Source organism: Phasianus colchicus, chromosome 28 (assembly GCF_987193195.1).
Source record: "Phasianus colchicus chromosome 28, bPhaCol1.hap1.1, whole genome shotgun sequence".
Lineage (NCBI taxonomy): Eukaryota > Metazoa > Chordata > Aves > Galliformes > Phasianidae > Phasianus > Phasianus colchicus.
In genome coordinates this window covers 2,819,427-2,846,163 of record NC_143463.1, presented here as the reverse complement: position 1 = coordinate 2,846,163, position 26,737 = coordinate 2,819,427, and the positions used below count along the sequence as shown (strand labels likewise).

At 52.9% G+C, this 26,737-nt stretch overlaps 1 protein-coding gene across 1 annotated transcript; it reads left to right on the top strand.

The window, feature by feature from the left end:
- The first annotated feature begins 3,202 nt into the window (after positions 1-3,202).
- On the top strand, positions 3,203-26,526 carry ONECUT3 (one cut homeobox 3). Its single transcript, XM_031604290.2, has 2 exons — positions 3,203-4,253; positions 24,524-26,526. Exons 1-2 carry the CDS (start codon positions 3,221-3,223, stop codon positions 24,814-24,816), a joined length of 1,326 nt encoding a protein of 441 aa, XP_031460150.1. The 5' UTR covers positions 3,203-3,220; the 3' UTR covers positions 24,817-26,526.
- Positions 26,527-26,737: the final 211 nt, after the last annotated feature.

The following is a 26,737-nucleotide window of genomic DNA, read 5'->3' as shown; positions in this document are numbered from 1 at the left end:
GGAACCCCAATCCGAGCTTGGAGCAGCGCAGGGAGGGCGCGGGGCGGCCGCGATCCCATTTGCGCACTTACCCCCGGCACCGGGCGGCTCCTCCGGAGGAACGGAGGGAATTAAAGAAGAGAGGAGAAGGGAGCTCGGGAAAGGGAAAAAAAAAAAAAAAAAAAGGAAAAAAGGAGGAGAGGGAAGGGAATCAATAGCATCCAGCTGTCGAATGGATGGGAAGATGGGGAGAGGAACCGGCTTCGAGATGGGGCACCGAACCTCGCACCCATCCCCGCGGCTTCGGGGAGCTGCCGGGTCGGGCCGATGGGGACGGAGAGACGCCCGACGGGACCCCACCGGTACCGGCAGAGGTTCGGTCCCCTCGAGCGCTGCCCCAATGCCTCTCACCCTAATGATATTGCATCGATCGGGGAAGAAGAAGAGCAGGGGGGAGGTGGGAAAGAGAGGGTGTGTGGGGGGGGGGGGGGGGGGGGGGGGGAGCAAGGAGCTACCGCATTACTCAATTATGTCGCACTAATTACTAAAAAGTCTCTCTCTCTCTCTCTCTCTCTCTTTTTTTTTTCTTCCTGTTGTTGTTTGCTGGGTGCAAAGCTCGGCGCAGGGCAGAGTCCAGCTCCTGCCACGGGGCCTCCGGTGCTGCGGGAGGGGAGGGGGTTGGGGGGGGAGGTTGGATCGGTGGGCGGTGCGGGGTCTGTGCGGGACGTTGGGCAGCTGCAGCTGCAGGGATGGATCCATCGATGGGCGCTCGATGGGGCGGTCGATGCTCTATCGCCATTTTTACACTCAATGAAACCGTTTCAGACGTGGCTGCTTCATCCCCTGTTTGTTTCCTCATCCTCCTCCTCGCTGTGCACCTTTTATTTTCTCCATATCCCTTATATCCCCTAGTGCTGTTTGGTTCTGGGCCCCCCTTCCCTTCCCTTCCCTTCCCTTCCCTTCCCTTCCCTTCCCTTCCCTTCCCTTCCCTTCCCTTCCCTTCCCTTCCCATCCCATTCCATCCCATCCCCAGCTTTGTGTCCCATCCCTGCCTGGAATTCCCCCCTAACTGACACCTACCTGGATTGTGACAACCCCCCCATCACCCCACAGCCAGGCAAATTTTGGGCTCCCCTGCAAGAAAACCCTAAGAGCAAACCTTAATACCAAAGACACCCAAATGGCAGGGACAGATTCCTTGCAGATGCTCATTCTGGCCTGGCCCATCCCTGGACCCCATTATAAGGGGGATAAAGTGTGAAAAAAAACCTGTCCACCCCTCTCCCCCCATCCTCCTACCCCAGGACCCTCTACTCCCATCTCACCCTCTGCTCTGCTGCTGCCCACATCCCATGGACAACTGGGGTTATATTGGAACAGTGGTCTTTGCACTCAAGAGGAAGAGGAGCAAGGGAAATCTCATCCCAAATTCAGAGAAGAAATTTTGCCTACAGAGGGATGGGGTGGGATGAGATGAGATGGGATAGGATGGGATGGGGTGGGATAGGATGGGATGGAATGAATGGGATAGGTTGAGATGAATGGGATTTGATGGGATGAATGGGATGGGATGGGATGGGATGGGATGGGATGGGATGGGATGGAACCAGATGAGTTGTGGCAGAATAGGGTGGGATGGATAAGGTGGGATGAAATGGAATCAGATGGGATGCAGTGGAGTGGAATGAATGAGGTGGGATGGGATGTGTGTGACCAAATATATGGGATCTGGTGGATGGAATCAGACGAATGGCACAACATGGCATGGAATAGGATGGCTGGGATGGTTTGGGTTAAACTGTGCTGTGCTGGATGGGATGCTCAGTGCTGGAGCCCCCAGGCCCACCCCCAAAGCCCCCCCCAAACCTGCAGTTTGGTGGTACCAGGAAGAAACGCCCCAGCAGGGCCCACCAAGGGCAGGTTGTGGATTTGAGATTTGCAGCGTGGTTCAATAAAGCTTTGGAAATCATCACATCGTGGCCTGGAGGACTCAGCATGGCTGGAAATAGCAGTGCTGGGGTTCTGTGTGACTCTGTGAGAGACACTGAATGGTGCCAGGGAGGGCACTGAGTGCTGCCACGGCCTGAACACCAGCTCACATCGTGCTGCCTTCCTCCCATCTTCCTCCTCTTCCTTTCCCTCTTATCACTTCTCCATTCCTTCTCTCCCTTCTCCCCTTGTTTCTTCCCCTCTATTCCCTTTTCCTTGTTCCTGTATTTCCACTTTCCCTATTTCCCCCTTCTCCACCACTGCAGAGCTCTCTGTGTGTGTCCCCTTCTCCTTCCCCATTCCCACCTCCAGCTCCAAAACATCACTGCAGTGCTGGGATATTGGGGTTGGGGGTGGGGAGGGGGTGGGGAGAGGGGGGAGAAGCGGGGTTGTGAGTTGTGGGTGACACAAATAGGAACAGACAGGTGAGTTTAGGGGAGCAGGAAGCAGATAGCAGATGGGGGGGCAGCCAGAAGGTAGAACTGGGGGGAGTGGAAGGGTTGGGGGAGGGCATAGGGTGAGCGTTGGGGGGGATAAAGGAGGATGTTGGGGGGGGCATTTTGAGGGCATTGGGGGGGGGGGTCAGCCAGCTGTGCGATGCTACCAGGGATGGTGGTCACCCAACTCGGGGTGGGGGGTTCAACCAAGCGATGTAGGGGGCGTCACCTTATAGAGGGGGGGGGGGGGTCAACCAGGGGGGAGCATCACCATAATTGAGGGGTTGCCCATAGGAGGAGCGGTGCAGGTGCGACCCTGTTCCCCTCCCTTACCCCCCCCCCTAAAATTCCATCCCTCCCCGATGCGGTGAGGGGGGGGGGCACCGGGGGGGGGGAGGCGGGGCGGTGCTGACGTCACGCCGCGGCCCTGAGCGAGGCTGCCGGGAGCCGGCGCCGCAGCCGCCCCGAGCTCACCGCCCCGCACCGCCCCGCACCGCCCCGCACCGCCCCGCACCGCCCCGCACCGCTCCGCACCGCTCCCCCGCACCGCTCCCGGCTCCGCGCAGCACCGCACCGCGCTGGGGGAAGGCGGTCGGGCGCGGTTCATCATGCTGATCTGAACGCGGGGAGACAGAGAGAAAGAAAGAAGAGAGAGAGATCGATCCCCGAAACGAGGAGTCTGAATTAATCCGGGGAAAAGGGGAAGGGAGGGAGGGTGGTGGAGGAGGAGGAGGAGGAGGAGGAGGAGGAGGAGGAGGAGGAGGAGGGGGGCGGGGGAGGAAGGCAGCGAGCGAACAGGCAGCGGCAGAGCCACCATGGAGCTGGCGATGGAGAACCTGGGCAGCCTGCACGGCGTCCCGCACTCGCAGCCCGCGGAGCTGCTGAGCCCCGCACACGGGAGGCAGAGCTCGCACCGCAATCTGGTCCCGCACGGCCGGCCGGCTATGGTGTCGGGTATGGCATCCATCCTGGAAGGGGGAGATTACAGAGCCGAGCACAGCCTGACGGCCCCTCTGCACCCGGCCATGAGCATGTCCTGCGAATCGCCGTCCGGGATGAGCCTGAGCAGCACCTACACCACGCTCACCCCCCTGCAGCACCTGCCGCCCATCTCCACCGTATCCGAGAAGTTCCATCACCCTCACCACCACCATCACCACCACCACCATCCGCACCAACGCCTGGCCGGCAACGTGAGCGGCAGCTTCACCCTGATGAGGGACGAACGCAGCCTCGCTTCCATGGGCAACCTCTACAGCCACTACCCCAAGGACATGCCGGCTATGGGGCAGCCCCTCTCTCCTCTCCCCAACGGGCTGGGCAGCCTGCACAACGCTCAGCAACCTCTGACTCCGTACGGTCCCGGCGGCCACTTGCCCAACGACAAGATGCTGTCGCCCAACGGCTTCGATTCTCACGCCGCGATGCTGTCCCGGGGTGAGGAGCACCTGGCGAGGGGTTTGGGAGCCCCCAGCTCGGCTATGATGCCTCCCCTCAACGGGATGCATCCTCACGGTCACCCGCATCCCCAAGCCGGCGGTTCTTTGCTGGCAGAAAGGGATCGCCAGGCCTCGGCCAGCGGATCACAAAGCGGAGGATCGGGGCAGGTTGAGGAAATCAACACCAAAGAGGTGGCACAAAGGATCACGGCCGAGCTGAAACGTTACAGCATCCCGCAGGCGATCTTCGCTCAGAGGATCTTGTGCCGTTCGCAGGGAACCCTCTCGGATCTGCTGAGGAACCCAAAACCGTGGAGTAAGCTTAAATCGGGTCGGGAGACTTTCCGGAGGATGTGGAAATGGTTGCAGGAACCCGAATTTCAGAGGATGTCTGCGCTCAGGCTCGCAGGTACGGAGCGAGGGGAAGCGAGGGGACACGGGGAGGCTGGGGGGGGGGGTTGATGGGGGGGTTGGAGGGGTGTTACGAGCTTGGGGATCCCTGGCGCACACCGGTGGGGTTGTGGGGCTGGGGGTTACGGAGCCGCGTGGAAGCGTTTAGAGGAGAAAGAGGAAATCCTAGAGAGGAAAAAGGAGGAAATCCTATAGAAGGAGAAGGAGGAAATCCGAATGATTACACCGCCACCCCCCCCACCCCCCCCCCGCCCCCTCCCTCCTCTGCCCTCAGGCTGCTCCTGACAGCGATGGGAGCATTGAAGTGCTGCTCCCGTTGGGAATCGTTCCCTATTTGGACCCGTCACCCCTTCCTTCCCCGCCCCCAAAACCCGGAGAACCGCCGACAGCCCTCGGGATCAGCGATGTGTCCCATCCCGGGGCTCCCAGCAGCGGGGAAACAGCGATGGAACCGGGGAGGGGTGCGAAAATTGGGAGGAGGGATCCGGGGGGGGGTTTGAGTGAGGCCGTGGTGGAGCTGAGCCCGGTGCTGGGCCGAGAGATGCGCGTTTAGAGGGAGGAAAATAAAGGCAGAAAGAAAGGGGAAAAAAAAAGGGGGGGGGAATAAATGGAAGGAGAAAAGGAGAATGAAGGAGGGGAAGGGGAAAAGAGAAGAGAAAAGCGTTTTTTGGGGGGATCAGTGCAGGGCACGGAGGGGGATCGCTCTGCCTCAGGCCGGCGCTGGGCCGAGATTTGCTGGGGGAAATAAAAGGAGGGAAAAGAAAGGGGGGAAAAAGAGAAATGAAGGGGAAAATGGAAAAAGGAAAGGAGGAGGGAAAGAGGGGGAAAAGTGAGGGGGAAAAGGAGGGAAAAAAGGAAAAACAAAAGGGAAATGGAAGGAAATGGAAAGAGAAATGGAAAGGGGGTGAAAAGGGGGGGGGAAAGAGGGAAAAAAAGGGGAAAAGGGAAAAAAAGGAAAAGCGTTTTCTGCGCTGATCAGTGCGGGGTCGGCGGGGATCCGCTCGGCGTTGGGCCGAGAGCTGGGGGGAAAAAAAAGGGGGGGGGAGAAAAGAAAAGAGTGAAAAAAAAAAGGGGGGGGGGGGAATGAAGGAAAAAAAGAAAGGAGGGAGGAGGGGAAAAAGGGGGAAAGGAGGGGAGAAGAGAAAAAAAAACCCAACAGCAATAAGAAAAAAGCGTTTTCTGCGCGGAGCTGCGTGGGGCTCGGAGGGGTCGCGGCGGCTGTGGGTGCGCAGCAGTGATGGCCCCACATCTCTGTGCTCCGTGGGGGGGTCGTGGGGTGAATGCTTGGGGTTGAGGGGGGGATTTTGGGGGGGTCTGCACCGATCTCCGCTCCCCGCGGGCGCTGCGAAGCCGTTATTTATGGAGGAGAGCGGCGTTCATATGTATTTAGCGTAATTCAGTTGCTCTTTAATTAGGACAGGGTAGTGGCATCTTTTAGTTCCAGTCGATGCCCTATTGAAAAGCAGTTAATAGAATGCAAATTGTTCCTGGCTTTACAAGGTTCTGGTAAATAAAGATTTAAACACTGCCGTTTTAATGCCCCCGTTGTTGGGGCTAATTGAGCCCAAATCTGAAATAATAACCGTGCTGCAAAGGAAGGAAGATTGGGGAGAATCTGGGGGCTTTCGGGGGGTCCGGATGATTCGTTCCCCATCGCTGCGGTGCGGTGCTGCCGTTGGGGTTCGGGTTTTGCTCCGCTCCTCTCCGCGCTGTCGGGATTTCGGGTTAGGATTCCTTCTCCTTAAAATGGTTTTGAATTCACAGAGCCGAAAGGATTTCCGAAAATAGAGAGGAAACAAAAATCGAAACAAAAATCTAATCTAAAACAAAAGCGAACAACCAAAGAATAATTAATAATCCGCATTTCTTCAGGTTTTCATTCTTTTGCTTTCTGCGAAAACGAAACGAAACAGAACAACAACAACAACAAAAATCAAAACAACCCAAAGCGACGCTCCTTGCGATGAATTCAACTCCGTTCAACTCCGATAATCCCGACAGGACCGGGCTGTGCCCCCATAGGGCCGCCCCACCGACGATCCGAATCCGAGCTCCGTATTTTCCCGGACCGTTTTGACCCCCCCACGTCGCTCCCCGCTTTGTTCCCAACCCCCGGCCCCGCTGTCTCCCCGGTGGGCTCCGGTTTCGTTTCGCTTTTTCTTCGTGGATCGGATCGGGACAGCACCAAAAGCGCTCGGGGGGGGCTGATATGGGTCAGGGACCCCCCCAGGACACGGGGTTGGGGGAGACCGTCGGTCGAAAGGGACCCCACGGTCATCCTCGGCCTCGAACCCCGACGGCGCGGCCGCACCTCGGCCCTTCTAACTGCGACAAACGCGCTTATAGGGGAGGGGGCTGCCCCGTATCCCCCATTGCGAGGCTGGGGGGGGGGACACAGAGCTTCGTCCCCCGTTGTGTGAGAGGGGAAAATGGGTTCCAAACGGGTTCAGGAGTGAACCCGATGTGTTTGTCCGAGCCAGTAAATCCAGGATCGATAAACACGCCGGGCCCCGAGAAATGGCAATTGCTGCTTTTTTTTTTCCTCTTTCCACTCCAATTCCCTTTTCTCGTCGCCCCGTGCGCAGATGATCCATTAATTATTCAGGCAGAAAGGAGTGGGGTTGGGGGGGGGGGGGTCCGGTGCCGGAGGGAACAGCGGCTCCGCTCCCCTCGGGGAACACCGAGAAATAAGGCTGGGTGTCCGTGGGACGTCTGCTGAGGTCCGTTCCGGTCCGTGGGATCCGTTTCGGTGCTCCAATGTTAGCTGGGGGGGGGTCCGATAACCCCCCCAACCCCTCCATCCCGATCCTCCAAGTCACAACGCGGCTCTGAAAACTTCTTTCCCCCTCCCCACCTCCGCGGGGTCCGTGCGCTCCGGTTCAACCCCCCCCCTCCTCCCCCCTCCCTGCTTTTCTTTTCATGCTCCCACGTTCACCCCGACCGAAAAGAAAAGAACCCACGGCACCCATCGGCTCCGACGTCTCCCTTTTTCCCATTCCCGCAGTGGGTTTCCACCCCAACCCCCCCATAACCCTCCCCAACCCCCCCCCCCCGGTGCCTCCATCCCCTCTCACCCCTTTCCCACCGTGCGCTCCCACCCTGCGGATCCCCCCCTTTCCTCCCCCCATCTCCACACCTCCGTCCCAACACTCAGAACTCGCGGATCCTTTCGTGGAAATGACTCCCTCCCCCCCCAAAAAAAATCCTTACGGCCCTTTTGCATCGGCGCTGAACTCCATCACCGCTCCGTGCGGAAAATTCGGCCGTTTCCACGGCGGCTTTGGGCCGTGCGAAGGTTCCGAACGGTGCCGTTCCCATCTTTGCCCCCCCCGGACGGAAGCGCCGTTGGTTGCGGGCCGGGTTTGCGCTCAGAGCTCTGTGCCAATATTCGTTTTCTTCGTATTTTCTTTTTTCCTTTCTCTCTTTCCCGTTTCTTTTCTTTTCTTTTTGTTTTTCCCCCGTTATATTTTGTTTTTCGTTTTCCGTTCTCTCTTTTCTTTCATTTCCTTTCTCTGTTCGTTTTCTTGCCGTGCTTTTTTTTTCTTCATTTCTTTTCCGTCATTTCTTTTTGTCTTTTCGTCTTTTATTTTTCCTTTCCTTTCCTTTCCTTTCCTTTCCTTTCCTTTCCTTTCCTTTCCTTTCCTTTCCTTTCCTTTCCTTTCCTTTCCTTTCCTTTCCTTTCCTTTCCTTTCCTTTCCTTTCCTTTCCTTTCCTTTCCTTTCCTTTCCTTTCCTTTCCTTTCCTTTCCTTTCCTTTCCTTTCCTTTCCTTTCCTTTCCTTTCCTTTCCTTTCCTTTCCTTTCCTTTCCTTTCCTTTCCTTTCCTTTCCTTTCCTTTCCTTTCCTTTCCTTTCCTTTCCTTTCCTTTCCTTTCCTTTCCTTTCCTTTCCGTTTTCTCTCCTCTTTCTCTATTTTTTCACTTGCTAATTTTCTTTTCTTTTCCTTTTCTTTTCCTTTTCTTTTCTTTTCTTTTCTTTTCTTTTCTTTTCTTTTCTTTTCTTTTCTTTTCTTTTCTTTTCTTTTCTTTTCTTTTCTTTTCTTTTCTTTTCTTTTCTTTTCTTTTCTTTTCTTTTCTTTTCTTTTCTTTTCTTTTCTTTTCTTTTCTTTTCTTTTCTTTTCTTTTCTTTTCCTTCCCTTTTTTCTCTCTTCTCTTCTCTTCTCTTCTCTTCTCTTCTCTTCTCTTCTCTTCTCTTCTCTTCTCTTCTCTTCTCTTCTCTTCTCTTCTCTTCTCTTCTCTTCTCTTCTCTTCTCTTCTCTTCTCTTCTCTTCTCTTCTCTTCTCTTCTCTTCTCTCCTCTCCTCTCCTCTCCTCTCCTCTCCTCTCCTCTCCTCTCCTCTCCTCTCCTCTCCTCTCCTCTCCTCTCCTCTCCTCTCCTCTCCTCTCCTCTCCTCTCCTCTCCTCTCCTCTCCTCTCCTCTCCTCTCCTCTCCTCTCCTCTCCTCTCCTCTCCTCTCCTCTCCTCTCCTCTCTTTCTCCCTTTTCTCTTTGCTTTCTCCCATCTCCCTCCCGCCTTTCCAACACCCCACACCTTTTCCCTCCAAGGCACAAAAGAAAAAAAGAAACCAAACCAAAACCACCGAGAAACCCAAAACCCTGCGAGCAGCAGCGCGGGGCCGGGCCAAAGGCAAAGGGCCAGCAAACGCACGAGAGCTTTGGCAACAGCGATAATGAATGCCGCTAATTAACACAGAGCTGCCAGAAGAAAGCAGGAGGACGCGCTGTGTAAAACGTCCCATCCTGAGGTGTTGTTTCCATTCCGGCTTCGCTCAAACGAATTCGGACGGAGCTGCGCTGGAACCGTTCGGAAAGGCGGAGGGGAATCGGGGGTGTAAAATGGGGCAATGGGAGCGTTTGTGGGCATGGGGAGGTAAAGCCTGCTTAGAGGTAATGATAGGGGAGGAAAAGGAAGGAAGGAAGAAGGAAATTAAACTGATTTTGCCGTGGAAAAAGGAAAAAGAGGGGGAAAAAAAGAAAAGAAAGGAAAAAAAGGGGGGGAAAGGGGGAAAAAAGGAAAAAGGAAAAAAGGAAAAAAAGGAAAAAGGAAAAAAGGAGAGGAAAAAAGGAAAGAAAAAAGGAGAGGAAAAAAGGAAAGAAAAAAGAAAAAAGGAAAAAGAAAGAAAAGAAAAGAAGAAGAAAGAAAAGAGGAAAAAAGAAAGGAAAAAGAAAAGAGGAAAAAAGGGAAAAAAAGAAAAAAGGGGGAAAAGGAAAAAAAGGGAAAGAAAGAAAGAAAAGAAAGGGAAAAGAAAGAAAAAAGGAAAAAAAAAACAAAGAAAAAAAGGAAAAAGGAAAAAAGGAAAAAAAGAAAAAAGAAGAAAGAAGAAAAGTGAGAAAAAAAAGAAAGAAAAAGAAGAAGGAAAGGAAGGAAGGAAGGAAGAGGAAAGAAAAATGCGAAAAAGAGAAAAGGGGGAAAAAGGGGGAAGAGTCAACGAAGAGATAAAGGGGGAGAAAAAAAAGGAATAAAAAAGATTTCTAAAGAAAAGAAGGAAAAGAAGAGGAGAAAAAAAGAAGAAGGAAAAAAGAAAGAAGAAAAGAAAAAAAAGAGAAAAGAAAAAAGAAAAGAAAGAAAGAAAAGAGAAAAAAGAAAAGAGAAAAAAGAAAAGAGAAAAAAGAAAAGAGAAAAGAAAAAAGAAAAGAAAGAAAAAAGAAAAAAGAAAAAAAGAAAGAAAAAGAAAAAAAGAAAAAAAGAAAAAAAGAAAAAAAAGAAAAAAAGAAAAAAAGAGAAAAAAGAGAAAAGAAAAAAGAAAAGAGAAAAAAGAAAAGAAAAAAGAGAAAAGAAAAAAAAAGAGAAAAGAAAAAAAAGAAAAAAAAGAAGAAAGAAGAAAAAAAAAGAAAAAAGAAAGAAAAAAGAAAAAAGGATAAAAAAGGAAAAAAGAAAAAAAAAGAAAAAAGAAGAAAAAAGAAAAAAGAAGAAAAAGAAAAAAAAAGAAAAAAGAAAAGAAAAAGAAAAAAAGAAAAAAAGAAGAAAAAGAAAAAAAGAAAAAAAGAAAGAAAGGGAAAAAAAGGAAAAAAAAGAAAAAAAAGGAAAAAAAAAGAAGAAAAGAAAGGAAAAGAAAGAAAAAAAAGGAAAAAAAAGGGGAAAAAAAGGGAAAAAAAAAGGAAAAAAAGGGAAAAAAAGGGAAAAAAAAGAAAAAAAAAAAGGAAAAAAAAGGAAAAAGAAAGGAAAAAAAAAAAAAAGAAAGAAAAGAAACCCGACCCCCCGCAGCCCCGTTGCGATTTATTCTCGCGGTTTCTCCCGCTGCCCCCCGCACCGCCCCGCACTCCTTATCAGGGCCGGGCCGCCTGGCTCCGCCCGCCCCTCCTGCTGTGTTTGCTCCTAATCTGAGCGTCAGAAGGGGCCAATAAAGCTCGGCCGGTTAAACATTAAATCCCCCCCCTCCCCTTTTTCCCCGAAGCTCCACATCCCCACAAAACACCCCAAACCCCGCTGCCCCCCCCCCTCCCCGTTTCACCCCCAAATCCTCATCTCTGCCTGTTGGCAACCCCGAATCCAAACCCATTCTCACTTTGCCACCCCCCCCTTCCTTCCCCCCCCCCGCCCCTTTTTGCCCATATATATTTTGGGCTTGTGGATTTTAATCAGTTTTGTTGGTTTTTTGGGGCATAAATGGGTGACTTCTATATATTTTCCTTATTTTCTCCCCACCGAAACCATCATGGGGAGGGGAGGGGGGGAGAGAAAAGAGAAAACTCTCGCAGTTGACCTTTGAATCAATGTGAAAAACCTCATTTAACTGATAAGTCTTGAAAGGCCCAGAACTAATTTGAAAATGCAGCTATTAAAATCCCATTGAGCGCCGCTGGGTGTGCGAGGCGGATTTCCTGGCGTTGGCCAAATAATGGGGCTTCAACCCGAAGGGAAAAGGAAAATACCAAGGGATAACCATGAATATAAATACAAGAATTCCTCTTTTTTTTTGTTTTTCCTTCATTTTTTGGTGGGGAAAAACGGGAGATTGACGGCGTGTTCCTGCAGCTGCAGGTGGGATATTAGGTTATAATTTTTTTTTTCTTTCTCGTCGTTGTTTTTAATTGTTATTATTTTTCTCCTCTGCATAACGAATGCAATGCTTCCTCATTCTGCTCGCTTGTACTGAGGGTTGGGGGTCTCTGATGTGTGTCCATAGCATAAGGATGGAGGTGTGTCCATAGCACAAGGATGGATGTGTGTCCATAGCATAAGGATGGATGTGGGATTGGGGCTGCTGGGAGCTCAGTGATGCTTAATGGCTGGGATTGGGGCAGCCCTGAAGTTGTGTGGGGTTGGAATGGGGATGGGTGGAGGGAGGGATGGATGGAGGATGGATGGATGGATGGATGGATGGATGGATGGATGGATGGATGGATGGATGAAAGGACAGATGGACAGATGGAGGGATGGATGGAGGGAAGGAGGGAGGGATGGATGGATGGATGGATGGATGGATGGAGGGAGGGAGGGACAGATGAAGGGACAAATGAACGGATGGAGGGATGGATGGATGAAGGGATGGAGGGACGGATGGAGGATGGATGGAGGGAGGGAGGGAGGGATGGATGAAAGGATGAAAGGACAGATGGACGGATGGAGGGACGGATGGATGGACGGATGGATGGATGGATGGATGGATGGATGGATGGATGGATGGATGGAGGGAAGGACAGATGAAGGGACAAATGGACAGATGGATGGAGGGATGGATGGAGGGATGGATGGATGGATGGATGGATGAAAGGACAGATGGACAGATGGACAGATGGAGGGATGGATGGATGGAGGGAGGGATGGAGGGATGGAGGGATGGAGGGATGGAGGGATGGAGGGATGGAGGGATGGATGGAAGGATGGACGGAGGGATGGACGGACGGATGGATGGATGGAGGGATGGATGGAGGTTTGGGAGCAGAGTGTGGCCCAGCTGCCACCTCCTGCACTGGGAATGGTGTTTGGGTGCAGCTCCTCTCCTCCACTAGAATCACAGAATCACTCAGCTTGGAAAAGACCTGAAAGATCATCAAGCCCAACCACCACCTAACCGTACTACCCTAACTAACGACCCACAGCTAAATCAGATCCCCTCTGAGTCTCCTTAAGGCTGAACAAACCCAGGTCGCTCAGCCTTTCCTCATAACAGAGGTGTTCCAGGCCCTTTCTCATCTTTGTGGCTCTCCCCAGGACCCCTTCCAGGAGAAAAACACTGCTAGGATCATAGAGACACAAACATGAGATGAAAAAAATAATAATAATAATTAAACACTGGATAATTAGAAGAAAACAAGCTGCTTTTAAGTAAAAAAATAAAAATAAAAATTAAAGATGGATGGACATACAACAAAATATTACAGCAAAAATACTGTAAAAATATTACACAGAGTCTGAGAAAATTATTAACACACCAGTATTTGACTTTTGCGAGAACAGTCAAAAATATCTACAGTGATACAGGAAAGTTGTAACCAAAAGAGTAAATGTGTGTATATGTATGTATATAAACTATTTTGGGATTTAACAAAAAAAAAAAAAAAAAAAAAAGAAAGAAAGAAAAGAAAAGAAACAGGAAAAAAAAATGTATAGCTTCATAGCAATGCCTGGAACCAAAAATCCCATAAGGAAAACTTGCTGGAACACAAAGTTCCCATCATAGAAGCTTGGCACAGCCATTGCAATGCAAGCCAAAAAACAAGAGGAAAATGGAAAAAAAAACAACCAGAAAGCCAACAAGAGCTTTCCACATCCCTGATAATGTGGGACTTTGGGGCGCTGGTTGGGATGGGCTGCATCTCCTGCAGCATTTTGGGGGTGTTTAGGGGAGCTGTTTCCCATCGCGCTGCCCCAATTCCCCCAGGTTTTCTCAGCACGTTTTGATCCATCTCCACACACAGTTTGGGTCCCGATGAGGAGGATGGATGGAGGGAGGGATGGATGGATGGATGGAGGGATGGATGGAGGGATGGATGGATGGATGGAGGGAGGGATGGAGGGATGGAGGGAGGGATGGAGGGATGGATGGATGGATGGATGGATGGATGGATGGATGGATGGGTGGATGGATGGATGGAGGAATGGAGGGATGGATGGAGGGTGGGAGGGATGGATGGATGGATGGATGGATGGATGGAGGGAGGGATGGAGGGATGGAGGGAGGGAGGGATGGAGGGATGGATGGATGGATGGATGGAGGGATGGATGGATGGATGGAGGAATGGAGGGATGGATGGAGGGTGGGAGGGATGGATGGATGGATGGATGGATGGATGGATGGATGGATGGAGGGAGGGAGGGAGGGATGGAGGGATGGATGGATGGATGGATGGATGGATGGATGGATGGAGGAATGGAGGGATGGATGGATGGATGGAGGGAGGGAGGGATGGATGGAGGGATGGAGGGATGGATGGAGGGATGGAGGGAGGGATGGATGGATGGATGGATGGATGGATGGATGGATGGATGGAGGGAGGGAGGGATGGAGGGATGGCTGGAGGGAGGGATGGAGGGAGAGATGGATGGATGGAGGGATGGATGGATGGAGGGATGGAGGGAGGGAGGGAGGGATGGATGGATGGATGGATGGAAGGATGGAAGGATGGAGGGAGGGAGGGAGGGATGGATGATTCTGATCCACCCAGGATGTGATTTATTATTATTATTGTTATTATTGTTATTACTATTATATTATATTTTTGGCTCTGCCTTCAAAACAGCGCAGCGACCCACGGCTCTCCTCCAACCCCGCGGCTGCAGGGGTGCAAACCTTGTGAGCGGTGCAGCTCAAAGTGCATTTATCACGGGGCAATCGAGTGGGGAGATTTGCTGATGAAAGGGAAATTCAAAATCTCGTTAATACCTCGGATGGTATAGATCATCTCCTGCAGGATGGAAAGCCGGGCAGGGGCGGACGGGAGGAATTGGATGATGGATTTGAGAGCATTTTGGGGCTGTTGAAAAATAGTGAGACAAAAGGAGAGCGGGGTTGTCTTGCGTCGAAAGGAGGGGATGGGATGTTGTAAAGGGTGGGGATCCCACGGAAATACACGCTCAGGATTGAAAGGCAGACATGCTCTGTTGGGATTTCAGGAGTGATCTGTAAGCTGTATCTGTAGCTTAACTTCCAGCTCGGTGTTTGTGTAGGTAGGGATGTGAGGTGGCTCCTGCAGCACAAAGGAGGTTCAGAAGTGGTGTAAAATGGATTCAATGCGTTTTGCAGGCAGTAAAGTTCAGGCCTGGAGGGGTTTGCTTGGCTGTAACGGGGCAGGAGGTGCATGGAGAGCTGGGCTCTGTCTGGGTGAGACATGGCAGGGATGCTGCAGGGATGCTGCTGTCCCTGCCCCCCCCCCATGGGTACCACTTTGTGCCCCATTGCTCGGATATCAGCGACTCCTTCACCTGCTTTCCCCTATGGTTCAGCCTCCAGGCTCTGACCAAACCATGCCCTGATTCCCTCTGGCATTGCATTGGGAGCACACGGTGTGAATGTGAATTTGGGTGGCCGTGGGGAAGCTGCGATGCCCCCAGTTCTCCCTCCCTGGGACCCCAATTTCTGATCCAATCCTTCAGAAAGCACAAACTGGGACCTGGACCCGCCATCTTAGCCCAAAACCTGAAGCCATTGGGTTTGCTTTTGGTCCCCACGCTCCATGCACAAAGAACCACAAGCGATGACTTTGCCATGGGAGCATCCCCACATCCCTCCTGCCTCAGTTTCCCCATGTGCACCCTGGTGACTTCCCAGAGCGCTTTAAGAGAGCATCGCTGGGTTATTAAACCTGATGAACCCTGCGATGCTTTGTAAGAGGGCAAGTCCTCCAGTGGGAAGATTATCTGCAGGGAGCGATGCCCCTGTGTGGGAAGTCATGCTACCGTGGCTGATAAAGAGCAGGTAATGAGCAAACTCTCTCCATTAGGGATAAAATTGCAAATGTATTCGGAGCCGCTGACGGCTGATGCTATCGGGGGCTGACAGAGATAGCAGCACTGCTGCTCTGCCTTCAGTCCCATTGCAGAGCTTCGTTGGGCAGAGGGCTGGAGCTGGGTGTGGGGTTGTGATCCCCAAAGCTCCCACCTGTGGGGGGAAGAGGGGGGAGGGTTCCTCATCTCAACCCCACTCAGGTTGGGATGGAGGAGCCGTGCGGTCGGCGTTGCGCCGTCTGTGTTCTGAGTGCCCTGCCTGCAACAAGGCTTGGATGGAAGGCTCTGAAAATAGACCCACGGATCAATGCCTGTCTGAGAACTTCATTTTTTTTTTTTTTTTAATTTATTATTAATATTATTATTATTAATAATTTTTTCTGGGACAGACGTGAGGGATTGGGTGCCATCTCTGCCTTGGAAGGATTCGCTCAGATCGCTCACGGCCCCAAGACTTTGGGATGGTGAAAGATGGCATCCTCCACTGCTTTTGCTCTGGGTTCTGTCCCAGACACATCCCTTGTCCTGACCAAAGTACAAACACTTCAATACCACCATCAGACTGTACAAATAAGGCATTTTTTCCCTCTAAACCCAGCATTCGTCCAACGCTGTGTTGATGCAGAGCTCCGTCCGAGCGCATAGAAGGCAGCCAGGAGCAGCTCTGTGCCTGATTTGGGGCATTTTAGCAGCTTTCTGTCAGTTTATGGCTTGGCTTCTATCCTACCTACCTTACAGTAGGTCAAGATTTCAGTTGGTTCAAAAACGGGGCAAAAAAACACCGAATTGAGAAACTTTCTGACGCGTTTCCATCCGCTCAGGTGCACATCGAGAGAAAAAAAGGGAAACGGAAGGGAGTGACCCCAAATCAGAGCTCTCATTCAGACTGATATCAAAACAATTTTCCTTAAGGAAGATTTGAAGGCATTCCCAAAGTGGAATCAATTTTTTTTTGGCCCCGAACCGACCGCTCTTAGCAATGCCATCGGTTTCAAGGCTTTAAGAAAACAAATGGGTGATGATTTTTGTGCATTCTTGGAGCAGTTCCATGACGGGGGGTGATGTGGGTGTGCAGCAGGAGGGATGGGTGCCGTGCTGTGTGTACCCCAATGCAACGGGGGGTGGAAAATGGGTGAAAACAAAGAGCAGAGCTGGGCAGCCTGCAGCTGAGCTGGGCAGAACCGCAGCGCCCGCCTGGTGATCGCCGTCCTGGGTTGTTTCTTTCCATCCTCCCGTTCCTTTTCCTTTTCCCATTTCCCTTTTCCCCCAAGTCCTTTTTCTTTTTCTTTTTCTTTTTCTTTTTCTTTTTCTTTTTCTTTTTCTTTTTCTTTTTCTTTTTCTTTTTCTTTTTCTTTTTCTTTTTCTTTTTCTTTTTTTCTTTTTCTTTTTCTTTTTTTTTCTTTTTTTTTCTTTTTCTTTTTTTCTTTTTCTTTTTTTCTTTTTCTTTTCCTTTTTCTTTTATTTTTTTCCCTTTTCCTTTTTCTTTTCAATTTTCCTTTATTCTCTTTCTTTTTTCCCTTCCTTTCCCTTTCCCTTTCCCTTTCCCTTTCCCTTTTCCTTTTCCTTTTCCTTTTCCTTTTCCTTTTCCTTTTCCTTTTCCTTTTCCTTTTCCTTTCCCTTTCCCTTTCCCTTTCCCTTTCCCTTTCCCTTTCCCTTTCCCTTTCCCTTTCCCTTTCCCTTTTTCGTTTTTTCTTCCCCTCTCCCTCTCCCTCTCCCTCTCCCTCTCCCTCTCCCTCTCCCTCTCCCTCTCCCTCTCCCTCTCCCTCACCCTCTCCCTCTCCCTTCCCTTCCCTTCCCTTCCCTTCCCTTCCCTTCCCTTCCCTTCCCTTCCCTTCCCTTCCCTTCCCTTCCCTTCCCTTCCCTTCCCTTCCCTTCCCTTCCCTTCCCTTCCCTTCCCTTCCCTTCCCTTCCCTTCCCTTCCCTTCCCTTCCCTTCCCTTCCCTTCCCTTCCCTTCCCTTCCCTTCCCTTCCCTTCCCTTCCCTTCCTCTTCCCTTCTTTATACTTTTATTTTACCTTGATTTCCCCCTTTTCCCCCCCTTTTTTTCCCCTCTTTCCATCACCCACCCCCACTTCCCATGCACACCCACCACATCCCCCACCCACATCCCCCAACCCCATTGATGTCCCCACCCCAGCAGGGTCCCCCAGAGCCCCCCATTCCCCTTCCCCTCCTCACACCCCACAAGGCAGCGCCCAGCCAGGCACGTCACCATCAAACTGATGTGCCAGCAATATCCGACGCGGAGTTAAAGCCACTCGTGGGAGTTTCAATAAAATCGACTGCCCAGGATCAATGCTCTGCACCAGTCCCTCCCGCCCCCCCCCCCTGCACACGGCGCAGGGCCGGAACACATCCAGTGCTGTGCAACACAGAGGGGCCCAGGCAGGGCCCTGATTGCAAATCCATCCCGCGTTCACCATGATTAATTGCTTCGTTACCAGAAGCAGCAGCTCCTCGTGGGGGTCAGCGTTAAAGGGAACGGTGGAAGCTTCCTTCCATGCTCTCAGTGAGGGATGGTGGGAGACCCCCACCCACATCAGCCCTATGGGGGGGGGAAGAAGGGGTCACACTGAGTGCTGTCCCACTGGGTTCCATTGGGAGCTCAGTGTGTGCAGTGACTGGGCAGCAATGGGGCAGGGTGTGCAGTGATCATGGGCAGTGTGTGCAGAGACAATGGGCAGTGCATGCAGTGACGATGGGCAGTGCACACAGTAATAATGGGCAGCGTTTGCAGTGGCAATGGGCAGCAATGGGGCAGTGTTTGCAGTGGCGGCGGGCAGTGATTGCAATAACAATGGGCAGTGCATGCAGTAACAGTGGGCAGTGTTTGCAGTGGCAATGGGCAGCAATGGGGCAGTGTGTGGAGTGATAATGGGCAGTGTGTGCAGAGACAATGGGCAGCAATGGGGAAGGGTATGCAGTAACAATGGGCAATGTGTGCAGGGACAATGGGCAGCAATGGGGCAATGTGTGCAGGGACAATGGGCAACAGTGGGGAAGGGTATGCAGAGACAATGGGCAATGTGTGCAGTGACAATGGGCAGCAATGGGGAAGTGCATGCAGAGACAATGGGCAGTGCATGCAGTGACAGTGGGTGTCCATGAGGCAGTGTGTGCAGTGACAATGGGCAGTGATTGAGCAATGTATGCAGTGATAATGAGCAATCATGGGGCAATGTGTGCAGTGACAATGGGCAGTGATGGAGCACTGTATGTGATGGCAGTGGGCAGTGCATGCGGCGACAGTGGGCACTCATGGCACAGTGCACGCAGTGACAATGGGCAGCAATGGGGAAGTGCACGCAGAGACAATGGGCAATGCTTGCAGTGACAGTGGGTGTCCATGAGGCAGTGTGTGCAGTGACAATGGGCAGAAATGGGGCAGTGTTTGCAGTGAGTGGGCACCCATGGGGCAGTGCACACAGAGGGCATCCATGGGGGGGTGTTTGCAGTGACAACGGGCAGTGCATGCAGTGACAATGGGCACTCATAGGGCAGTGTTTGCAGTGACAGTGGGCAGTTTGTGCAGAGACAACGGGCACTCATGGGACAGTGCACGCAGTGACAACGAGCAGCAATGGAGCAGTGTATGTAGTGACAGTGGGCAGTCATAGGGCAGTGTGTGAAGTGACAGTGGGCAGCAACGGAGCAATGCCTGCAGTGACAATGGGCAGGGCATGCAGTAGCAATGGGCAGTGTTAGCAGTGACAATGGGCAGCAATGGGGCAGTGTATGCAGTGACAATGGGCAGTGCACACAGTAATAATGGGCAGTGTTCGCAGTGGCAGTGGGCAGTGTTTGCAGTAGCAATGAGCAGTGCATGCAGTGACAGTGGGCACTCAGAGGGCAGTGTGTGAAGTGACAATGGGCAGCAATGGGGCAGTGCTTGCAGTGGCAGTGGGCAGTGATTGCAATAACAATGGGAAGTGCATGCAGTAACAATGGGCAATGTTTGCAGTGGCAGTGGGCAGTGCATGCAGTGACAATGAGCAGTGCTGCAGTGACACTGGGACACCCTCCCTGCCCTACTGTGCCGCTCCAGCTCCTCGCAGTTCCTCCTGACCATCCCCCCCCCCCGCCCATGAATGGACCCTTCCAGCGCTGTGTGTGGGGCGGCCCATTGCGCTGGGAATGGGGGGGGACGGACACACCGGCTTGGCCCCGCCCCCTCCCGGCGGTCGCAACGAGCCATTGGGCAACGCTATGGGGCGTGGCCACGCGTAGCCCCGCCCTTCGGAGGGCGGGGCGGAAGTGGCGCCGTGTATCCGCAAGGGGGCGCCAGAGCGGCGGGGACGGACCATAGAGCGGCGGTGTGGGGGGGGGAGGGCGGAAGGAACCATTCCAACTTCCGGGTGTGGGGTGGAGGGGGAGCAGCAGAGCCCCAAAATGGCGGCGGGGCGGCCTGGGTGCAGAGGTTGTCGTTGTCCTCCAGCACCACGGGAGGGGCTGCTTTGGGCTGCTGTGACCAAATGTCCACTGGAGAACCCGGTGTGTGTCGCATCCCTGTGGGCTTCTCTCCCACTCCATAAAGTCAAGTCGTACAGAATCGTTCAGGGTGGGAAAGGCCTCTGAGGCCCCCAGCCCGTCACACCGCGCCCATGACCACGTCTCCCAGTGCCACGTCTCCATATTCCTTGCTCACCTCCAAGGACGGTGAGCCCACCGCTCCCTGGGCAGCTTGTGCCAATGCTACTCCACTCTTTGGATTAGAAGTTGTTCTTCATACCCAGCCTGACCCTCCCCTGGTGCAACATGAGGCCATTCCCCCTCATCCTATCGCTGTTACCTGGAGCAGAGGCCGACCCCCCCTCACCACCACCTCCTTTCAGGTGCAATGAGGTCTCCTGACCCTTCTCCATGTTGTCCCACCCCGTTCCCTCAGCCACAGTGAGACCTTCACAGCTCCTCTCTGGATGCACTGCAGCACCTCAGTGTCTTTCTGGCAGTGAAAGTCCCATCAGTGAGCACAGCACACAGAATCACGGAATGGTACAGGTTGGAAGGGACCTCAAGGATCACGAAGCTCCAACCTGCTGCCACGTGCAGGGCTGCCAACCTCCACATTTCACAGCAGCCCAGGCTGCCCAAAGCTCCATCCAACCTGGCCTTGAACACCTCCAGGGATGGACGGGGCATCCACAGCCTCTCTGGGCAGCTGTTCCAGCACCTCACCGCTCTCACAGTAAAGAACTTCCCCCTGACATCCAACCTAAATCTTTCCTTCCTCAATTTCAAATCATTTCCCCATGTCCTGCAGTTATCCACCCTTTCAAAGAGTCGATTTCCCTCCTGCTTGTAGGTTCCCTTTAGGTACTGAAATGCTGCAATGATTCACCCCGCAGCCTTCTTTTCTCCAGGCTGAACAAGCCCAGCTCCCTCAGCCTGTCCTCATAGGGGAGGTGCTCCAGCCCTCTGCTCATCTCTGTGGCTCCTCTGCACCCTCTCCAACAGCTCCCTGTCTTTCTTGTACTGTGGGCTCCAGAGCTGGACACAGCACTGCAGATGGGGCCTCACAAGAGCAGAGTAGAGAGGGACAATCACCTCCCTGTCCCTGCTGGCCACCCTTCTTTTGATGGAGCCCAGGACACCATTTGCTTTCCGAGCTGCGAAGTGAAACCTCGCCACTGCTCTGCTCTGTATTTGGGGTAAAGATGCCACCGGGTCAATTCTGCTCAGGATAAAATGTGATTCTGCCACAATGGGCAAACCCCACTTTGCTCAGAGCTGCAGACCCCGAGCTCAGCCTTCTCCCTAGGAGCCCCTAAATGCCCCTTCGCACCGCTGCGAGCCGATTTGACAGGGAGAAATAGAGAAAAGCCGGTGGTGTGTTTTTTTTTTTCACCCTAACCTCACTTGCAGCCGGCGTGCTGGCTCTGAAAGCCCCTGGCTGTCTTTTGTGATTTCAACAAATCACCAGCACTTAAGCAAAGTGGGCAGAAAATTACAGGTTGTATTGCAAGTGAATGGAGAGGGAGAGCACGCTGGGGCTGAGAAAACAGAGGTTTGCGGGTATAATAGAGCAAGCAGTGTCTGGCAGGCTGCGGAAGCCTGCAAAGCCATCAGGTATTAGTTAAATGCTTCGCGGAGTTCACGCTGCGAGGCATAATCGCAGCTTCTGAACAGCGGCCATTTGATTGTCTCTATTATGTCCCTTTAGAAATGATTTGGGAGTTATTTTGCTTTGAGCTGTCAAGGTTAAGTCAAGGAAAGCGCTCTCCCTCTGACATTCGGCTCCGAGGAGGCAGAACCCCTCGGCAGAAGCCTTTGGGGAAGGTGGGTGGGATGCCGCTGCTCTCCGAAGTCTTTCCTCTCGCTGGAGTTGCTCCTCGGCTTTGCTCCCTGTGGTTTTTCTGCAGCCAGATCAGCTCTTTTGGGGATGAAACGCCCGTCGGATTGCGTGCCTGGTGTCCAAAAGGCACGGCCTCCGTGCTGTCCCCTTGTCTGCCATCGCCTCCTTGCCGCTCCTGCACTTCTTTCTGGTCCCCAGCTGAACCTGGCGGAGTTGTTGAGGTCTCAGAGCTGCACGCGTTGCTCAGTGAGCTGGGAGGAGAGGAAGAACTGCGCGGTGGGGATGGGTGGGCGCAGCACTGACAGCTCCCGGAGCATCCCCTGCGTGATGGGGAGCCCAGATCCCGAACCCCAGTGTTGGTCCTGGTGCTGCGGGATGAGCCGGGGATCAAACCCTGTGCTCTGTGGGTAAATAACTTGGGGGCAGGTGTGGAAGCACCCCACTGTGTGTCCCTGTCCCCAGGCACTGGGATCAGACCTGGAGAACGTGTAAGGATGGGAAGGAGAACGGCGTGGAGCCCAAAGATGAGTCATTGGGGGTTCGAGACTTGGAAAAAATAGGAGATGTGAAACAAACAAAATCTTCCCATCTTGACCTGGGAAGGGCTGCAGGCTGTGCCCTGGCTGCCCCCTGTCCTCATTGCCTTCTGGGGGGGGGAGGGAGCAGAAGGACCCTCCGCGGGGGTGCGTGGCTGTAAATAGATCTGACCAGCGTCACTATCGATCTGTGCTGTGCCGAGCTGTAATTAGATGGGGCCGGGGGGGGGGGGGGTGGTGGTGGTGCTGGGCTGCATCAGCAGGAAAATAAATTAATAAAGAAACAAATAAATAAAGGAAACGTGGGGTGCATCCGCTGCTGTGCTGTGGGTCAAAAATAATGGGAGGATGGAGGGGTGCAGGGCTGGGTATCGCTTCTATTGGGCAGTGCTCAGCACCGGTCCTGGTGCTGGGCTGTGGTTTGATCAGCAAGACCCCAGTGGTCAGTGCTTGCCTCGGAGCTGTGGGTTATTAATGGGTGACTGGCTTGTAATAATTACTTGAAATAATTGAAGCAGGGAAGGAGAAATGTGGCTTTGCAAAGTCGGAGTGCTGGGTGATGGGCTGGCCATCCAGCAGTGGGAACGGGTGCAGCTCTGCAGCATTACTGGGATTGCAGCAGGCTCTTCCCAATGGGGGCACGTCTGCGTGTGCACACACATCTCACATCTCTGCTGTGAACCCGGTGTGTATCTGTGTGGGGCACATGCCATCGTGCAGGGGTGGGTGCCAGCATGCCAGGGGGACACTGGGGGGCACTGGGAGGGGACGTGGTGGTGGGTGAAGATGCAGTAGGGCGTGGGGGGATGTCTTCCAATTTGTTATCGGGGGCTTTTGGGGAGGGATTCTTTTTGGATTTTTAATACATGTCTGAAAAAAAAAAAAAAAAGAAAAAGAAAAAAAGTCAGATTTTCTATAAAGGCTTTTTTTTGTTGTTGTTGTTTGTTTGTTCTTTTTGCAAGCATCTGATGGTCATAGGGTAGGTTTCCACTCAACCCTTCTCTGCTGGCTGTTTGAGGATGGTAACCCTGGGACAGGCTGCCCCAGGGCCCTGCAGGTGCTGCTTTGCAGCCTCAGGGCATTTTGCAAACCCTGCTGGGGGGGTAAGGGGAGGGGGAAGGCTCTGCTTCACCAGGGGCAGCTGATTTGGAGCAAGTGCCAGCTGAGGAGCGAGCCCAGCAACCAGGGAAAGGAGGTTAAATGGGCTGGGTGAATTAATTACCTGCTTTGCTGAGCTCTGGGTCTCCCCAGCTTTGGGTGGAAGGGGTGGCTGATGTCCTTTTATGTGAGCTTAAGGTGGTGCAAAGAGGACCCGCAGGGCAGGGAGGATGAAGAAAAAAAAAGAGGCATTGCTTGTTTTCTAGCTAGGAAGAAGTGGCTTCCAGCCCCCTCCCATTACTGCTGCTCTGCCCTGGCAGTGGTTTGTAGGGCAGGCAGGAGGCCAGCAAGGCAATAAGCAGCCACAGCCCCACCATGGTGTTGCCCCATTGCTGCTTTCAGTTTCAGCCTTTGGCTCCTCTGAGCTGTGCAGCAGTTCAAAGAGGCTCCTGGAAGTGCCTGCAAGTGGACATGTGTCCTCCACCCACCTCTAGACAGTGAATGTCTCCAACGACCTGTGCCCTCCCTGCAAAATCCTTTTGGAAGAGCCAAAAAAAGCTGAAAACTGCTTCTTTTTGGGGCAAGGGTGGGATTTTTCCTCAGACAGACTTCAGTCCATGCTTTTGTGACTCTTTTGTGAGCTTCCCAGGAAGAAAGAGTTTATTCCCAGACTTGCAGGGCCTTGTCCATGCCCTTCACAAGCCCTGACCCAACCAAGTCCCTGGGCACCCTATGTCCTGACACAAGGGAAGCTACAGGGAAAGCTTTTAATTAGATGCTGGCTCACCCTGACACACGTGCCAGCAGATCCAGTGGTGAAGGCACACAATGAACCTCAGCGTGTTGGGTTTTCAGACCACTCTGGCTATTCTCCAACCTTTGGAGATGGGAAAACCCTTTCCAGAGGAAGTGGAAACAGGATCAGTCAGTCAGTCCGTGCCATGAAATGTCCACTGCAGTCCCCAGCATCCCCATCCCCAGCTGTCCCCTTTGTTTTAGAGGCAGCAGCTGGATGTGACAGCCAAGAGGAGGTGAGATCTGTGAAGGATGCGATGGAGGCCAGAGCACAGCAAAGGAGGCAGGCTGATGGATGATCCCTGTAATTTAGGAGCAGAGCAGCCCCTATAGCCAGGCTGTGGGAGCAGAGGCAGTGCAGGAGTTCCTCAGTCTCTAGCCCGAGGGTCAGCCTGCCTGTCATGTCCTGCTGCCACCTCCATCCAGCTTGAGGAGCAGATGCTGAGATTTGGGATGTTGGGAATCTGGAGGTGCTGGGCTTCCCCCAGGCTTTGCTCACGCTGCTGCTTGGGAGGCCCAGGGAGGAAGAGGAGGGAGGCACCTGAGGGCACAAAGCCAGCAGGTTCCCTGGAGGGAAGGAAGGGCCTGATGTTGGGAGGCAGCCTGCAAGCAGGCCAGGGCAGTCAGCACCAATTAACGTCCCTGTTCTCTCTTTTGAACGTCTAGCTTGCAAACGCAAAGAGCAAGAGCAGCAGAAAGACAGGAGCCTGCAGCCCAAGAAGCAGCGGCTGGTCTTCACGGACCTCCAGCGCCGCACCCTGATCGCCATCTTCAAGGAGAACAAGCGCCCGTCCAAGGAGATGCAGATGACCATCTCACAGCAGCTGGGCTTGGAGCTCAACACCGTCAGCAACTTCTTCATGAACGCCCGCCGGCGGTGTATGAACCGCTGGCAGGAGGAGCCAGGCACCAACCCTGGGGTCCCCTCTTCTTCTACAAGCACTTTCTCCAAAGCATGATGTCCCTCAGCCCTCTCTGCCCCTTCCTGGACATCCTCCTCATGACGAAGCCAACTCAGCCTCGTGCGCATGCCCCATTTGGGGTGGGTGCTTTTGGGCACTGCGAGTCCCCCACCCTGAACAAGTGTCGTGTCCTGCTGCCACCTCCATCCAGCTTGAGGAGCAGGGATGGAGGTTGCGGCTGGGCCGGCTCCTTCCCATGGAGGGCTCTGAGGAAACCCCCGTGGAGTGTGGGATGTGGGGCGGAGGAGAGGGAAAGGAGTTGCTTGGGGATACCTCACAAAGCTTGTCTTCACCCTCCCTGCCAGAGTTCAGACTTTGGAGATAGGGGCACTTTGTCCCCTCCTGTTCCCCCCCACAACTTCTGCTTCCACCACAACCACCCTTATGGCTCCCACAGTTTTGGGATAAAGATCGAGGAGGAAACGCAGGAGGTGAAGTTGTGGGGCTGGTCTCTGGTACAACCCCAGCTTTCCAAGGGCGAAATCCCCATTATTCAAAGGGGAGTAAGCAGAGAAAACACTCTCTGGGTGCCTGGAGGTGACCCCAGGTCTCTGCTTGCTGAAGCTTTTTGCTCCCCTGAGGCACAGCGGGTTTTCCCAAAGCAGTCGGACCCTCTTCTCCACCGAAACGCGGGCGCTCCTCTCCCTTGAAGCTGTTGAAAACTCAGCCAAGGGCAGCCCCACAACCTCCCTCCATGGGCACCTTCCTCACCCCCCCGGAGACCCCCCAGGAGCACCCACCCCACCAGACCCCTCCGCACACCCCGACCCATCTCTGGGTCCCCCCAAATGGCTCCATGCGTCCGAGCATCCCCAGCGGCACGGCGGCCGCTCCACCTCGCGCCCACGCAGGTCAAGAAGCACATTTTAGCTACAGAAATCGGGTATTTAAAAATATGAATTGTTTGAGAGGAGATGGGAGGAGAGACTTGGAGCGAAGAATCGCGTCTGTCCCGGCAACCGGCTTGGGGCCGGGCTGGCTCCAGCATTCACCATTGGATTCCTGGTTCACTTTTGGGTTGAGGAATGAACTCAGACAAAGCGGTTTTGTTGGCTTTGTGTCTTGCCCCGTCCTCCCCTCCACACGCACTCTTGCCCTTACTTGTCTTCGTCTCTCTTACCAAAGATATTGCAAAACCAAAAACCAAACCGAATCGCTCCCGGGAGGCAGCGGAGAAGGAAAACCCCACGGATCTGGTTGCGAAATGCTGCGTGTGTGAGAAGGGGAAAACTCTCTGATGAGCTCAAAAGGGGAAAAAAAAATAACCAACCAACCAACCAACCAACAACCAAACCCCAACGGGATTAACAACAGAAACCACGGCCAAGCAAACTCAACGCAAAGACCGGCAAATTTACCAAAAGGAAAAACCAAATGACGAGAGATTTTTGTTTTTGTTTTTGTTTTTTTTTTTTTGTGCCAATTAACAACCTGCCTTAACCGCGCAATCCTGGAGCAGTGGTACTAGCTTCAAAACGATCCCTCCGAGCTCTCGATGGTGACTTGTGCCATATGAAAAGCAATCACGAGGCCAAACCCTTGCATTCGGCCGTCGCCCCGACCCTGCAGGCTCTGTGCTGTCCTTGGGGACTGAAGGAGCTGCAGGGACTGGGAAGGGCTGAGGGAGGCTTGGGGATGGAGGGGAAGGCCAGGTCCTCCTTGCCAGCCCCATCACTTGGGGAGAAAGAAAAATCCTCCAAAGCCAACCCCCTTCCCCCCCCCCCAAAAAAAAAAACCAAAATAATAATAATAATAATGGGACACTATTGAATTTATGCGGGTAAAATAGTACCATCTGTGTTCTAGCGCTATGGTTTCTTCGATTCACTTTACTTTGAGAGCGATCTGTTGTGTAACAGGAAGGCACCTTGTTGAAAAGAAGGAAGAATGGAAAGGAAAAAGAAAAAAAAAAAAAAAA

Bases quoted from the DNA above. Each gene is read 5' to 3' on its own strand.
- ONECUT3 (XM_031604290.2), top strand. From the start codon at position 3,221: ATGGAGCTGGCGATGGAGAACCTGGGCAGCCTGCACGGCGTCCCGCAC. The intron at 4,254-24,523 runs GTACGGAGCGAG...TTGAACGTCTAG, and splicing joins GTCTGCGCTCAGGCTCGCAG to CTTGCAAACGCAAAGAGCAA.